At 45.2% G+C, this 16865-nt stretch overlaps 1 protein-coding gene across 10 annotated transcripts in view; it reads left to right on the forward strand.

Moving 5' to 3' along the window:
- CLIP2 (CAP-Gly domain containing linker protein 2) overlaps positions 1 to 16865 on the forward strand; it is a 101057-nt gene that overhangs the window by 71371 nt on the left and 12821 nt on the right. For 6 of the 10 annotated variants that reach the window (XR_008821801.1, XM_056337978.1, XM_056337897.1 and 3 more), the window contains 7 exons: positions 3341 to 3554; positions 4519 to 4716; positions 5765 to 5868; positions 8273 to 8333; positions 11959 to 12063; positions 13634 to 14578; positions 16650 to 16694. Coding sequence is in view for 9 of the 10 variants with exons in the window: in XM_056337978.1 (XP_056193953.1) it covers positions 3341 to 3554; positions 4519 to 4716; positions 5765 to 5868; positions 8273 to 8333; positions 11959 to 12063; positions 13634 to 14578; positions 16650 to 16694 (1672 nt within the window). In the remaining variant the exon portion in view is untranslated. The remainder of the gene's footprint in view (positions 1 to 3340; positions 3555 to 4518; positions 4717 to 5764; positions 5869 to 8272; positions 8334 to 11958; positions 12064 to 13633; positions 14579 to 16649; positions 16695 to 16865) is intronic. The other 4 variants (XM_056338061.1, XM_056338297.1, XM_056338217.1 and 1 more) reach the window with 3 other exon arrangements.

A 16865-nucleotide genomic window follows, 5' to 3' on the forward strand; every position in this document is an offset into this window, starting at 1 on the left:
ATTCCAGCCTATTCTCAAAAGTAAAGAACTGCGGTGGTAGAGAATAGGTCATGGAGTGAATCCAAGTCCCTGCTCTCTTTATCATGCGCTACATATTATCTCTTCAAGCTTAATCTTTAGGGTGCTCAGAAATTATTATGTGTGTCTGTGCACGTGGAAGGTATGGAAGGCAGATGTGAGTGTAAGGGTGCTCTCTCTGCCTCTCATCCTCACACCTTGTTTGCTGTGTTTTGAAAATCCAGCTTTTTGGAAGTCATCTACCTTCTGAAACTGCTATGTTTTGGCTGAGGTTGTTACGGTATGTGCCCTGTCTGCAAGGCTTCTGCTTTGTTTCACACTTTGTCAAGAGAAGCAAAAATTGAGCTCCACAGTGGGGATCGGGGAGCAGGAGTGAATTAAGAGGTTTGGATTAAACAGGGGAGATTGAGGGACATCTGTAAGGCATCTCTGTCCTTTGTATCCAGGCTGATTTTGCAGATCTTCTAGCAGCAATGGATAGTAGCAGATACAGTAGTGGTACTTGTGTCCCTGCGCATCCTTTGAGTCTTCATCCAACCTTCTGACTTTCTTATAGCACATGCCGATTTCGACAGCAGTGTTTTGGAGGAGAAGCCAACGTAGTAAACCCAACACCCTTGGTGGTGCATGCAGACACCCCTCAGGCTTCCCCAGGTTTGCCATGCCCATGGCCACAGCCACAGGGGTTTCTTGATACTGCCCTGAGCTTCTCCTGCTGGAACCAGCCTGGCAGAGACCTTCCAGGACTCTGGAGTGTCTCTGCTTTGGTGGTTGTTGCCATCTAGTGAGCATCCTTGGCCTGGCTCCCTGAGACCAGCCTTGCTGCTGCAGTAGCAGGTTGCTACAAAAGGAGAGTGGAATCCAAAGAGCTGACTCTGAGGCAGTGGAAGCTGGTGGAAAGAGGAGAGGCAGCGTGTGGGCAAATGAGCGAGCAAAGGACACCGTCACCATCTTTGCTGCCATGGGCAACTCGACTTGAGGTGGTGGTGCGTTGGCTGAAATGTGTGGAGGGTCACTCTGATTTTCCTGCAGGTTCAGGAAGGGGCTCCAGGTCTGGATGTGTGTTAAGGGAAGGCTGAATGGTCAGGGGTTTTTCAAGCAGCTTGTGGCTCTCTGGTGGAGGCTGCCTGCGGGCTGTGGTTCAGTAGCAGTGCCCGAGAAGACAGGATATCACTGCAGTGAGCCCCTCTCCATATATCACACAGGTGCTGCTGAGACTCTTGAGGTTTGCTGCATCTGCTTTCCTGTCTGCATGGGAAACTAAAGAGGTGCTGGTGACGAGTTTTTTGGTTTTTTATCCACAAAGCCAAGCAAGTTCCACTTTACTCATCTCTAGTATATTAACCTTTACCTGCTTATTTTACTGTTCCTCCTTCTCAGCCTCTGCTGCTATGAGAGTCTTTGCCCACTAAACTGCTCATACCTTTGCTTTCACACAGGCTGAAACAGGTCAGGCTTTGGCACTGAAGTCTTTTTTTTTTTTTTTTTTTAAATATATTTCAAAATTTTCTGTGCTGTTTCCCACCTGCAGCTTGCATTGCCATCACAACATCACTTTTCTTCCTGTTTCTTTTCTGTAATGTGAGTATAGAGCTCCTTAGCACTCAGTGAGAGCACCTCTTGGTTTTCAAGCAGACTTTCTTTATTTTTTTTTCTTGCCAAGTGTTCTGGACACAATTCCTGCTTCTGAACTATAAAAGTTAATTGCAACCACTTCCAGTCTGGACTAAAAGAAAATGAGCCAACATAGTGATGCAAGTTTGGACTTGCTTAGAGCTGTCGGGGGGCTGTTGAGGGACTTTGGCATTGTTGTGTGGCCTCAAGTACCAGGCAGTGCTTAGACCAGATAGGCCTGTGGAAGGGGCTGTGCCATGCTGTTGGTCTGCCTGTGCCTACTGCAGTTTGAGAATAGGGTGCTGAGTACAGCTTTGGCTGGTTTGCAAGAGGTCAGTCTGGTTTTGCCGCCTTGGGTCCCTGTTTTGCAGCAAGGTCAGCCTGCGGGGTATGGCTGGTTTTCCAAACCCAAGGGCCTGTGTTGGCGGCAAGCAGAAGGGGCTAAGTGGTTTTGGGTTGCAGAGGGCTGGATTTTTTTTAAAAGATTGGGCTTGAGCAGATGTTTGCAAATGAATCACTTTCTCATCTGGCCAGAGATCAGGCTGTTTTCTGGCCTCTCGAGCACACAGAGGTCTGCCTGTGATACAACCATGTGGCTGCCAGCACTTAAAAATAAAAGGGAGCTGGGGAAGCAGCTGCACACATCTGGAGAGAGAGGACTTGTGCTGGCAAAGCTGGATTTGTGTCATTTATTCATTAGAACCTGTTTTTTATGTTAACATAGGACAGACTATTATATGGCCCAGTGTTTAATCCTAGCCTTGCTACAAAGCCCATGAGGAAGAACTCTTAAAGGTGACAGTTTTCTGCATTGGCTACTGCCTTGAAACAAGGGAATGCAAAGGCTGGAGACGAGCTGGTTTCACTTGCTGCAGTGCAGCTGGCGAGCAACAGATAAACCCTGGCTTTAGCCAGTCAACCCAAGCTCTGAAGAGTTTTCCAAGGTTTGACACTGTGGGTTTTGGTTCATTTGTATCCTGAAAGAGGGCTCCAGAGAGACATAATCATCAGGCTCACTGCGATTGTGGAAGAGAGCTTGCACTGTAATTATCTGATCCTCCCTGTTTTATGCTTGCTTCTTTCTAAGTTTGGGAACCAGTTTCTCTGCCACCTAGAGGAGATGGCACACACACTGAAGTTAGCTATAATGATATTTTTAGTTTCAAAGTTAGGAGCTGCCATTTTCCCCTTCTGTTTCGGAAGGAAAGATTTTTACCCTGTTAGAACATTTATACAGAGCTGTGTGATTCAGATCTTTTTATTCAGTGCGCTTTACTACGTGACTTTCTTGCAAAGCAGGTTAGAGAACACACAGGTTTTGGGAAGGCTGGCTGGTTGGAAAGGTTTATTTATAAGGAAGGAGTGCATGTGCTCTCCCTGTGTTTATGTGCTGGGATCTTTGTGTTATCCAGGCTACCAGATGGGTCTTCCCTGGCATCTCATCAAAGTGTGCAGCAACTAGCGCATGGCAACTGTCTTGGGTTTCCCTGCTTAAGCACCACAAGTGAAAACATTGAGATTGCCGCTGCTGTAAATGGCAGGAAAGGTGAATAATCCAACCACTACATTGTTTCCTGTATGCCACGGCAAAGCACCAAGAGATGAGCTGAGGGCTGGGGCTGCGTGTTGCTTAGCAATGCCATTCGGTGAGGCTTCCGTGAGATGGATTCTCTGCCGCTTCTGACTCTGTGCATCTCCTGCATTACAGGTATTTTCAATGTCCTCCCAAGTTTGGCCTCTTTGCTCCCATCCACAAGGTGATCCGGATTGGATTCCCGTCAACCAGCCCTGCCAAGGCAAAGAAGAGCAAACGAATGGCCATGGGAGTGTCTGCCTTAACCCACAGCCCCAGCAGCTCCTCCATCAGCTCTGTCAGCTCAGTGGCATCATCTGTTGGGGGCAGGCCCAGCCGCAGCGGGCTGGTAAGTGGCTCTTTCTACAGACTGTGCAGCCTCGACCGACTTCTTCTGTGACCTGGCTCTACAAAGTAGGAAGGTTGGGATTTTGTTTCAGCAGCTGCACTGGGGCAGCTGCTCCTTCACAGTTAATGAGATGAGGGGAGTGATTTGGGACACTTACCCATCTTACAAACAGGACTTCCTTCGTGGACATGAGTCGCAACAGGCATGGAGCAATTTTGACTGTTAAAAGAGCCTGAACTGTTATTTGCAGTGGGATAAATCTCAGCTCTGCTGTCAAGAGCAGGTTTTATAAGATCGCTGCAGAAAAATGCCATTGCTTCTTGTCCCACGTGGTTGCGTAGCAGTGTGCTGCTGTAGTGGACAGCTATGCAAAAGCCCCTACAATGACTGCGTCTTACTGTGGAGGGGTGGCATGTCCTGGATCACATGCCTTGTTTGGCAGGTACTCAAGAAGGCAGGCACCAGCGCAGGCAGCAATATTACTAAAAGCTCTGACTGCCGTAGTGTGTGCTGCATAGCACCTGCAGTCATCTTGGCTGGGGATGAGGGTGCAGTATCCATTACTGGGAGTGCATCCAAGCAGCCCAAACAAGTCTCCAGTTGAGATCAGTCCTTCCAGCTGAGTTGACTGTTTGGGACTGCACTGGTGCAGGTCATTAATAAAATATATTTAAGAAGGCACATGATAATCTTTCCTGACCTACTTCCCACCCCACATCCTGTCCTTTGGGAAATGGTCCTTTCATTGGAGTGTAGAAGAGCTATTGAGCTTGTGAACAGTGTCCAGATGTTTTGCGGACTTTTTAACCTCACCTGTAGGGTCCAGAGCTGGAACTGCAGCTTTGTACAGCCTAATAGATGATCAGTAATGAGCTTTATTCCAGAGTTAACAGGAGACTTCAAGCCTTTCTAGACTAGAAAGGACACAGCTTTACCCTTGTCTGTCTTTTAACTCTTTTTCCAGCTGACAGAGACCTCTTCTCGATATGCCCGAAAAATCTCTGGCACCACAGCTCTCCAGGAGGCACTGAAGGAGAAGCAGCAGCACATTGAGCAGCTACTTGCAGAGCGTGACCTGGAACGGGCTGAGGTTGCTAAAGCCACTAGCCACATCTGTGAGGTGGAGAAAGAGATTGCCATCATGAAAGCCCAACACGAGCAGGTAGGAGATGATGTGGCTTTATTGCTAGCACTCAGGTATCTGGCATCCTCTGAAAGTTTCAGGTCATGATGTTACCCCTCTGTGGCTTCCTATATGTGAAACCCGGGCTCTTTCTCCACTCCTGCTAGTGTTACATGTGCTCCCTCTGCACCAAGCCAGGAGCAGAAAAAGGGCTGTGCCAGAAAAAAGACAATACATAGTTTGTGTCTGGTGGATCGATACATTTGAACGCTGCAATGCAAGTGGAGGGCAAACTTGTTCCCTCTAGCCACCCAGTCTGGCCTTGGCTGTGACTGCATTGCAGTGGTTTTCTGATGCTGTCAGACACTGCTGAGAACATCAGCTCAGTTCATGTGTCACTGCTTTCCTGCCAGAGAGGATGTTTTTTTCACATCAATAAAGTCAAGAGGTCTGTAAGGAAACAGGCTGATCATATTGGGTGTTGTTTTGCACAAGCATTTGAGTTGTTTGTGCTGTTTGTCAGTATGTGGCTCTTCAATGACTGCTGTTGCCCTGAATTCCTTGCTCATGTTTATAAAGCCCAATCAGCTACTAGGGAGCAGGGATGGCACTGTATATCTTTGTGCGGTGGGCCATACCAGCCTGTCAGAAATGCAGGAGAAATTGTCAGCTTGCAGTTGATTTGCCATCTTCCTTCTGTATAGTATTTTCCAGTAATTACCAGTAACAAATGAATGAATGCGAGTCTGGAATGTCTCTCTTGCTGGTAATTGGTAATTGCACCTGGTAATTTCAGACCAGATTTTCAAAACTGTTCAGACTTGAAGGTCTTAATCAGAGCTGGATTCTCCAAAGGGTTCAAGTCAGGCACTGAAGCATGGATCAAATTTAGCTGCTGGAGATGGAATAATTTTTTTCTTTTTGATACGTATATACTGAGCTCTTTGAAAAATCTGCCTTCTTACCCTAGCATCCTCTGAAACAGATCACCAGAACCTCCTGTTCCCTTCTTCTGATCCTTTTTTAAACAACTCTGTACTTCAAGCGTTGTTAACTTTTGTGGCTTGGGCTCTTTTTTTTGCTGCAGTACGTCGCGGAGGCAGAAGGAAACCTCCAGCGAGCACGAGCCCTGGTCGATGGGATGCAGAAGGAGAAGATTGAGCTGTTGAACCAGCTGGAAGAGGAGAAGAGGTAAAGCAGGAATTGGATGGGTGTGGAGGAGGTGAAGTAATGGGGGAGATGAGACTCTTACTCAAGAACATCATTCATTGGATCTTAGAAGAAAGTGACTAGGAAAGTCATCTTTGGATGCCTTCCAGTACCTCAAATATGTTGTGTTTCACTCTCTGGGCCACTGTTGTCTGCCTGCATGTAAGGAGGGGGTGCACCATTTCAGGGAGTGGGAAGTCTACAACACTTTTGCTGCAGTTGCACATCCGATATGTCTCTTGTCTGGGGTTGGGCATCCACTGCTGTGACTGTCCCTCTTTGCTGACAAACTGTTGCTAATCACAACTGAGCAGTGAAGTATTTCCAATTAGTCTTGTACATTCCTGTGTCTTTACAGGTCTTAGAGGAGATTTGATGCTGTATCATTCAGTGGGGTTGCAGTGAGCTAATTTTTGTGACATGACCAGCCTCAGTTTTTTTGAATATGCTCAGCTGAACCTGCCCCACTGTTGCAATGCAATTGAAAAGCAGAAAACAAACAGCCAGCCAGGACAGCTCATACTTATACTTGGGATAGGGGCAGCTCTGGTTTTTGCCAAAAGGAGTTTTGTGATTTGACATGCTTTCCTGCCAAATGCATGTAGCACTTCTTAAGAAGAAGGGGGAGAAAAAAAAAAAGCACCATCAGCTTCTATTCCTGATTAGGACTCTTAAGGGCTGGCACTTCTGTGATGACCTTCATAAATATTTGACAGGCGGTTTGCATGTCCAAAAGCATTTGACCATGGTGAATGTTGCGCTGACAATACAGTGGTGGCCAACAGCTGATCTACCGCTGCCAGCAGAAGACCAAATAATCTTGCTGTCCTGTTGGGCAGTGAAGTTATTGAGGGTTTCCAGCCATCTTCCCTGTTGTTCAGTTCCCAACACAAAGGAGAAGCAGCATTATTTGCCTGAAGGAGCAAAGGGCTCCAGTAATATCAGTTACTCTGAGATCTGATATCCTGACCAAACTCAGCTGTGTCACCGTGTAAAATGGAATTACTCAGTAAAGGTGGGATTAACTCGTGGCAAGAGTGTGGACAGTGACAAAGCCTTGCAGTATAAAATAAGAGTACTAAGGATGCAGTATAAAATAACGGTACTGGATAATAAACGGAACTGTGCAGGTTGGGCCATCCTAAACCCCTAACCTTTTGTACAACCTGGCTTTCCGAAAGACCACTTCTTTCCCCTCTATTTGTGATCTTAAGGGCATTTCTTCTGAGGAAGGGAAGTCAACCTGGACTCAGCCTTGCTGTAGTGTGTGATTCATCATCTCCCCACGTCCCAGAGGCCCCATCCATGTATATATGATGATGCATACATTTCCTCTCTGGATAAGAGTGAAGATGAATTTGTCATTCTTGGAGTCCAGTTGCTCCAAATATATATAATTAAACTCTTCAGTGGGAATAGAAAGACATTTCTGTGTATTAAGTAACTGAAAACAGCGTTGATTTCAATTGAGCGATGCCCCTCCTGAGGACGAATTGTTCTTTCGTGCATAAGTCTCTCCATTCTCCTAGCAGACAGCTCACTTTCCCAGCTCCAGGAGGCCCTTTAACCCAAGACAGCTGAGTTACTTTTCTAAATATCAACAGATGCCTCCTCTAATTAGAGGAGGTTTAGACAAGGAAGCTTGTTTATGAAGTTAGATATGTACACTCACAGCTATTTTTATCTGTAACAGAATCGGGGTCCTGACATCTGGCTACCAGCTCAACATCCTCGTTATTGACTTTTTTAGAATTAATAAGGAGAATGAAGAGAACTGAATTTAACAGAAAATTGAATTATTTTGTATTTTCACTGGATTTTCTCTTCAGACTTTGCAAAAGAGTTCTAGGCATGTCTGCATTTATGCTTGTGGTTTTATGTGCATTTTCGCATGACTGCCCTGTACAATATCTGGTGAATGCTTTTCTGCCGGGGTAGCTCACCATTTCCATGTTGTGGAAACATTAAGCGTTGCCCACCCTCGGCTCTGAACCCCTTGGAATATTTTGTATGGACCCTGTGCATTTGGCACAGGAATTGCCCAGTGCTCGACTGCAGGATAACAAGGTCTAAGTAATTCAGTGAAACCTGGTTGTGGCTTTCAACGTTTTCATGATCCCAGTGTCAGTGAACAGTAGCTGTGCTGGCTGAGAGGTGGCGCTTCAGAAACAACACGTTGTGAGCATGTACTGTGCAAGAAGGCAAACGTTTGCTATGTGGAAGGCTTGCTTATTAACTGTCCTGCTGTTTAGCTTCTGCTGAGCTGTTTGTAGTCAAAGGGTGTCTGTATCAGTCTCCTCTCAGACTTCACTTGTGCAGGGAAGGCCCATGTATAATGGCTGCTTAAAAATAGGATGCTGATCTTTGTGTCTTTTCCCTTCCACAGGAAAGTGGAGGACTTGCAGTTCCGTGTGGAGGAAGAATCTATTACAAAGGGAGATCTGGAGGTAATTCCTAACACTCTTACCAAAATGTGGAGTCAGAACCTGAAAACTGCATGTGGGGTCTCACTCAAGTAATTTCTGCCACCTTTTGCTCAACTCTCAACAATACTTTATCCTTATTGATGGCTTTGGGCCTGCTGTGAAACACCATGGTATAAGCTGTGAAGATTGTTCTTTCGTATGTTGCCCAATGACTAATAATGTTAGGAGCTGCCTAGAATTAATCACATGCAGCCAGCCAGGCTTTTAAAGTCATCATGAGCTGCCAAGCCATGTTTAAAAGTCTGACTGTATCCAAATGCATTTCAGCATATGTTTTTCGACTGTAGAAATGAACTGACTGCTCAGTCACTGTCCCTGCAGTGTCCTGCTATTAGCAGCTAATGGGCACGCACGATCTCCCGGTCAGATGCAGTTCTGCTCCAGCCAAAATGCCACGTATTGTTAGACCTGCGTTATCCTTGTGTGGTGTCATCTGCCTGCAAGTGTGGAGTTTGACACTGGGATACCCATCCATTTGGGAGGGCTGCTGCTTGGAGCGATGCTGTTGCAGTGAACATTGTGCTAGCTGAAGTAGTGTTGAGAGCTTGCCCTCGAGTGGGAGGCTTTTCTGTAGGGGGAAAAAAAGGAAAAGAAAATATTTCTGCGAAAGCAAGGCTCTGCTCTACGCATATAAATCAAGGGACTTTCCCTTATCTTTAGCTAGAGTGCTAGGCCAGAAATGTCAAGGGACCTGCCTCTGTGCTTCACTGTCAGTCATATCAATAAAAGCCCAGGAAAATGGGAAAAACAGGCAATGGAGTACATTGCTATGGGTTTGACCCTCTTGGCATAACCCTCTTCTCTTTATCCAGAAGCTGAAGCAGAGTAATGTGTTTGACAGTGATCAGCAATGCACTGATAGCAGATGTTTGCTAAAAGACAGCAAGTACAGTTTCTGCCTACTGTGTGCGTGCAAAATCAAGGTTTCTGTTGATTCCTGAGCTTAGATGGTAGGTTTCTCCCAGTGCTTTAAAGAAGAGTGACTGATCCATCCATCATTTGCCCCGAGAGCAGTAAGTTATCCTTGTGTAAGCTTTAAATGTTTAAGCCTGGCTGTGTAATAAAGGTAATAGGACCAGGGCTAGCTACCAGTTCAGATATATTCAAAAAAAAAAAAAAAAGCAAGCCACCACATTTTAGCAAGATTGTAAGCTCCTGTGACTGCAGGTCCCAAACTGAGGATAGATCTGGTTTTTGTTTGGGCTGGGAAGGAATTGCTTTGCAATGGGGATGTGGCTAAGCTTCTTGCAGGCTGCCAGGGTCCTGTCCTTACTTCCACGTTTGTCTGTACAGGAGAACAAATAACTTCTCAGGGAAGTGTCATAGAGCAGCTTGGTTTTCTACGGTCCAGAGAACTGGGATGTTCCCCATGAGCCCAACACCTCTGTGTTACGGTGCTGTGGAAGGTGAAAGCAATTGCAGGAAAACCAAACCTTTTAAGAAAGGCTTTTTATGGTAGAAGACAGTGGTTTATAGGAAATACTAACCTCTTCAAGGAACTACCTCAATCTTATCTCCTGGAACCTGCATCATGCCTTGAACACCAGCGAGAAGTCAGTCTGTAATTTGTGAATAGTAATTTAAGGCTAATAGCTAGAATTAAGTCTGAAATTCAGATATGAACTTCAAAGTGCAGGAAAACTTCGGATTTGAGGCTCTGAGTCATACTGGCTAGGCAAACCAATCTGCAGAAAGAAAGAAACAATACAAGACTTGATGTGAATCCAAGGACTGTAAAACAGTTGATCTAACTTTCTTCCCTGATTGTTTTTCTCCTCTATTTTCATGTGTTTTTCCAGACTTGGAAAATAGCAAGATGGGTAGATACTGAGCAGGAATATCAGGTGGAATTGAGATAGCTTGGCTGGGAATCAGGAGTCTTGAGAGAGTCCCTTGGGGAGATTCAGAGGTTAGTTTTGTAGTAGGTCGTTATCTTCAGGTAACCAGTATCTGACGTACTGCCGCCAATTAAGGTAATAACGAAAGTTTGTGTTTCTGAAGTTTCATATGGGGATTTTGAACCAGTGTAGATTGAGGGCAAATTCACTGGTATCAATAAAATAATTGTTCCTGTAAATAAAATCAAGCCTGGACCTCCATCCTGAGATGTGGATCTTTGAGCTTTGCGGAGAGCAGGAGAAGCCACTTGGCATAACATCAAATGTCTCTTTTTTTTTTTATTATTATTTTATTTTTTTTTTTATTAGGATGCGTTCAGCCAAATTTTGCACTTAAGTAGTATTATCTGGAGGTCTTAATAATGTTTGGGGGTTTTCCCCCTTCAGGGCTCAAATAGACAATATAAAATATGGAGCCGTCTGAATATATCTGGCAGTTGAGACCATGACCATCTATGAATATATGTATAATGATGTCTTTCAAGTCATAAGAGAAAACATGGATGTTTACAAACTTCAGTTTCCATTGCTTGTACATAACTAACCAAAACTTCCTTTATTGTAGGAAAGGGCAGAAAATCCATAAAACTGGTTCCAGTAGAAGGAGGGGGAGGCAATTAATTACGTGGGAAATGAAGGGCAGAAAATGGGGGTAGCAAAAAATGGTTCTGATCAGATTTGTTTGTTTTCTAGGAGGTCTAATTCCAAGGAAAATGTTGGTTTTGTAAGCTAAAAAAATGTGAAGGCCAGAGTCTGCATGCATTTTCCCATGTCTCCTCTCCTCTTTTATTATTTATGGGAAATTTTACATGATATTACAGTGGTTGTTGTGGAGTCCTGAGGTTTGCCACCGAGTGCAGCTATATGGTATTTCTGCTTTAAAAGTGATGGGCACTGAAGCAACGCCCCGAGTCAATGCTTCCCTTGTGCATAGTTTAACCATCTGTCTAAAAAAAACAAAAAAACCCAAATATAAAACGGTGGTTCTGTTTTCTTTTGTGCAAGGCTGTTAGAGTTTTAGTGTGCAAAAATCACTTTGAAGTTTATAGCAGCCTGATTCAAACCTAAAGCGCTGATTTACGTAACAGGTTTGGTATCTAAATTTCTCTGATTTGCTTTGTGCAGTGTATTTTGGGTTTTAGCAACGTGCTATGTACAGCATGACCTGCTTTCCCCTCCCCCCTGCTTAGTGCAGTGTTCAAGCTGTCTCTGGAGCAAAAAGAAGATGGGAACTTCGAACTCTTTTCAGTCTACCTCGTGATTCTTCTTGAGGAGAGATGCAGAGAATCATTGCAAGATCTTTGCATTTTCTCATGTGGTGCAAAGGTCTTGTGCTGGTGGTCTGCAGTGGTGGGAGCTTTGCTTTTTAGGAAAAGCCCTCTGTATAGTCTTGATGCAGGGAAACACTGAAGCAGCTTTCTAATGCAGAGGATCGTTTTCCCATCACAGGTTCAATTTTCTTGTGAATAGCCACTATGAGTACCATGTAAAATCCCGCAGTGACCATTTTCTGTTTGGTTGGATTTTTCCTGCTTGTTTCGATCTTTATTCTCCTCCTGTTGTGAACTGCCTTTCCTTGTCTTGTACACGGAAGATGATGTTGCAGCCTTCTCTTTCCCTCTCTTTCTCTCTCTCCCACCCCCCTTTTCCCATCTCCGCTATTCTGTTTTTTCCCTATGTGTGACCAGACTCAGACGCAGTTGGAGCATGCCCGAATACGGGAGCTCGAGCAGAGCCTGCTGTTTGAGAAGGCACAGGCTGAAAAACTCCTCAGAGAATTAGAGGACACCAGGGTAATCGACCCCTACTTGCCCTGCCTGCAGAACAGCGCGCTTGCCCCCTGCGTTGATGCTCATGATGCCTTGCTTTGGGGTTTTTTTCTTTTGGGTCTTGTGGGGTTAATTGATTTTGGCTTGGTTTTAAGCTTCCCTGATGTTTTGTTTGGTTTTTGTTTGCTCTCTCTCCTGGAAATAGTAGTATGATATAATTTCTAGCTTTGCTTCATGTGTGGGGACTTGTTTCTCAGATTGAGTTTGCTTCTCTGCCCCATGCCACCATTTGACACATGAGCTCTTCACAATTCATTTTTCAATTAACATGCTAGAATAATATCTGCACTCTGCACAATTCATCCTGCCTTGAGGCTTTCCCAGGCTGTAATGGGAAATAACATTGCAATCAGCATTCCCTTTGTCCCCCCTCCAGCTGTGGGAGCTGCCACCTGAAACAGAAGATACTGGTGAGGGCAGGTGGACCAGCTCTGATCCTTGGCCATGCCTGCAACAGGACAGGCTGCCCAGGTGAACAGCACACCCGATCCTAAGAGCAGCCAGATGTGGAAAGGGCTTTTTCATCCTGGTGTGGTGTGGGAAGGGGCAAACTTGCTACAGTGAGCTTGTTTCTCACCAATGGTTTTTAGAGCTGTAGAAAACACAAAGGTGAGGTTCTCCAAAAGGGCTAAATGATTTGAATGCCCCCGTGCCCATCTAAAATAAAAATCCCCCAGCCTCCTGGGCTGATGATTAGTGGGGAAAATGGCAATTGAAGTGAAATGGAATTGATCGCTTGTGTTTTGGCTTGGTTTCCTTGTGTCTTCTGCTTTTTTCTGATTCATCTAGTCAGATCTCTTCTTCTCCATCCATAGCTGCAGTACCCTGAACTCCCTGTGACGAGCAGGTTGTTCAGCCCTGTTCGGTTGCATTCAGATTGTAAGACATTGATCCATAGCCCTTATGCTCAATGTTAACCGTGGCCAGATTTATTGTCTTGCATCCTCTAGCCTTCTACCTTATTTTCACTTTACTAATAAAATCTAACAAGTACTCATGTGTAAAAATCCCTTTTCCTTTTTACACCAGGGTAAACAAATTACAATGCGGAAGAGAGGTCTGTAGGCTGAGGATTGCTGAGCAATAAAGGAAACACGATGTGCTTGATGCTGGTTTCAATGCTTGTGATATTCCTGCATGTGTAGTCACATTTCCTCTGTGCATCATCTGGCAAGATGCCTAGGCTGGAAATGTAATGCCCTTTCAGGACATTATTTTTTCATAAACTCCTGTTGCTCTCTAGCGAATTTCCAGGGTTGTTTCAAAGACGTGTGTTTTTCTGTGGAATATGAGAGGTTCATATGAGAAAAAACAAATTGCAATTGGCACAAAGACATAACTGTTAGAGTGACCGGTGATGGTTACCCTGGTGCAAAACTGTACTCAGATTGGAGGGTGCTGGGTATTATTTTCCTGTTTATTTGAACTCTGACTAATGTACTTTGGATTTACTTCCACTGGAGCACACTTTCTAAAAGGAAGGATGCAAGGATGAGAGGTGGGGACTGACTTTGTCTTCTCTGTCATGTTGCAGTTAACGACGGTAGCAGAGAAGTCCAGAATCCTGCAGCTGGAGGAGGAGCTGAGCCTCCGGCGCAGTGAGGTGGATGAGCTTCGGCAGTGCCTCAGGAGTTCTCACCAAGCAGAGACCCCAGAACATAACCTTGGCTTGCAGTCAGAAGCTCTTCGGCTACGAGATCAGCTGCTGTCTGCCAACAAGGAGCATCAGAAGGAGAGCAGCCAGCTAAAGGAGAAGTATGAGAAGACATTAAAGAAGTACCAGCAGGAGATGGAGAAGCTGAAATCAGTCAATGAGAAGTACTCACAGGAAATTGTTGACCTAAAGCATAAAGTTCAGCAAGCCACTAATGAGAACATGGGGCTCATGGACAACTGGAAGTCCAAGTTGGACACGTTAGCTTCTGACCACCAGAAGTCTCTGGAGGACCTGAAAGCCACACTGAACACAGGCCCTGACACTCAGCACAAGGAGATCGTGGAACTCAAGGCAGTGGTGGAGAGTATAAAGATGGAGCACCAACTTGAGTTGGAAAACCTGAAAGCAAAGCATGACATTGAGACGGCTGTTCATATAAAGGAGAAAGAGAGTCTGAAACTGAAGTTGCAGGAGGCTGTGGATGAAGTGGAAAAAAGCAACAGCAACTGGAAAATGCAACTGGAAACAAAAAGCAATCAGCACCTTCTTGAGCTGCAGGATGTGAAGGACAAGTGTCGAGATGCTGAGCTGAGGGTGCATGAACTGGAGAAACTTCATGGTGAATATAAAGATCAGACACAAGCGATAGCTTTCCTGAAAGAGCAGATTTCTTTGGCTGAGAAGAAGATGTTGGACTATGAAACGTTACAGAAAACAGAAGCCCAGAGCAAACAGGAGATCCACAGACTGCAGGAAAAAGTGCTTGTCTTAGAGAACAAGCTACAGTCCATGGAGGCCCTGCATCCTTCTCAGCATGCAAACGTATGACTTCTGGGTCATTTTGCTTGTTTATCATCGCTGTTAGTAACACGTTCTTGGAGTAGCCCTCAGCTGCTGCCTTGTTCAGTTTTCTGAGACTTTTATGCCTCAGAGTATCTGAATGTTTTTACCTCCCATTGATAGTGCTTTTTCTGCACGGCATCTCTATGCTGTCTTCCCACTTTTGAAAGTCAGTACAGTGGCACAATTAGAAGAAATAAGAGTCAGGAGAAGCAAGTGGGCCCCATCTGGGCTTGAAGGCACATGAGTGCAGTGGCAGCAGAATAGGGCTATCATGGTTTGTCAGGGCTGGGCTCTCATCCTGAGCAAGCAGCGTTCATAGCTGAAAAAGCATCATTTCTACAATAGAGCTCTTGTCCTCCAAGGAGCTGCAGCAGCCTTAGTGCGTTACTGAGCAAGGGCCTTTAGGGGTGGGTGGAGGGCAGAGTGGAAGAAGAGTCATTGCACATGCTGAGATGGAGCACATAGCTTGCTCAGCACGTGGAGCGTGGTTTGAGAGCCTCAGGGACTGAGCTCGTGGCGTTGGGTGGGCAGTGTGTGCCAGCAATGCAGCAGAGGCAGTGGGGAGGCTTCACGGCATGTACGTGGGAGACAGAGGTATGTTGACTCTGAGGGTTATAGTGGAAGAGCTGCTGGCACAGGTCAGGGTGGCACCAGGCTGGGGAAATAAAATGCCTGATTGCATACTAGTCCTGAGCCTCCCAGGGAAGAACAGAATAAAAGCAGTAATAATATGAAGAGGTCTGTTTTCTGCAGCCGTTGTCTTTTTAAGTTATCCTCATTATTTTTACTGTTTGCAACAGGATGCCATCCTGCCTTTGTGCATGGCACAGGGTCATGTGGCTGGCTTTGCACTAGAGTGAGATGGCTACTCATGGCTCTAGGCTGAACCCCTATTTGTGTATGGATTTTGCATGAGCAATGAGCAAAACCCCAACTTACAAGTTGTCCCTGTGGGGGTGCAGAAAATGAAAATAAGCCATGAAATGTACACATTTTAAGAATGCTCATTTGAAATCTGTTGCTGGCAACGTAGTCACCGTTCTAGGCTGAGGTGTCAATGAAGTGAATGTAATGCCTATGTTTCATTTGCCCAGGTGAACAGCCCCATAGAGACCAGTTGCACCTCTAGGCAGCACAGTTAAGCCCATGAATTACTTTTGGTCAAATCAGAGCTTCCTGCCTGCAAAAAGGCACACTGAACTGGACAGGAGAGGCAAGAGCTGAAGGAGGAATCCACAGCTTTAATGGTGTTTCAGGGGTTGCTCCAACAGGTTTCATCTGGTAAAGACAGTTGTGAACAATAAGTACAGCCAGGACCCTGGGAAAAGGAGGTTGTTATTACAATATGTCACATGTTATAGCAAATACTCAAACAGGAATGATTGTAAAAGAAGAAGCTGGAGGCTTTTCCAGAGCCTTTTAGATTAAATGAGAAGCCTTTGGGGGATATTGACATTGGATTAGAATTGGGGAGTCTTGAAATAATTATTTTAACTATGTGTCAATTAAAATCAGGAAAATGTGGGAAGAAATGCATGGGTGAAAGCCTTTGAGTATCACAGTGCAAATTCTATTTTTAAATGTCTTAGCTAATTTAATGTGACTGCAGTATTGACTATCCAAGTATTTTAAACAGATGTGTCCTGTGACAGTCTTGCCTAGACCTTTAAAGTGAGAACCACAACTGTGCTTCCAAAAAGCAGTTAAATAGTGGGGGGGGGGGGTTTCCCGCACCAGAAGTATATCAGGCAGTGTATTTCCCCTTTGGGTGTGCTCCTGCTTCTGTTAGACAAATCCTGTGGGCCACTGAAGCTCTTGGGGACTGACTGTGGGGCTTTCAGCAGCAGCTGCCTGACCTGGGGCATGTGCTGAGGTCCCACTGAAGGGCTGAATTGTGGCCTCTGCACTGGAAAGCTTGGCCGTGAGCTCGGTGGTCTCTGTTGTGGTATAGACAGAATGGGAAAAAGGCAGAATCCTCTATATGGACCGGCATTTGCTTGTTAATATTTGTATTAATATATTCATTCTCTTATAAATATTCTTTTATCAGTGTTTTATTCCTGGTTCTATAACTTTGGACACAGATTTTCAGAAGGTGAGGAACTTGTTGAGTGATAGGTCTCAAGCTGAATGCTGAAGAGCCTTTGCCCCTGAGTGTTTGCCATGATTATTAGAGCAGCTTTTCCATCTGTGTGCAAACTCAGAGCATGTGAAAGCCGGGACAAGGGCTTCCCAGGAAAACCTGATCTCTTTTCCCTCCAGAGCG

The sequence above is a fragment of the Falco biarmicus genome, chromosome 1 (genome assembly GCF_023638135.1).
Source record: "Falco biarmicus isolate bFalBia1 chromosome 1, bFalBia1.pri, whole genome shotgun sequence".
Classification (NCBI taxonomy): Eukaryota; Metazoa; Chordata; class Aves; order Falconiformes; family Falconidae; genus Falco; species Falco biarmicus.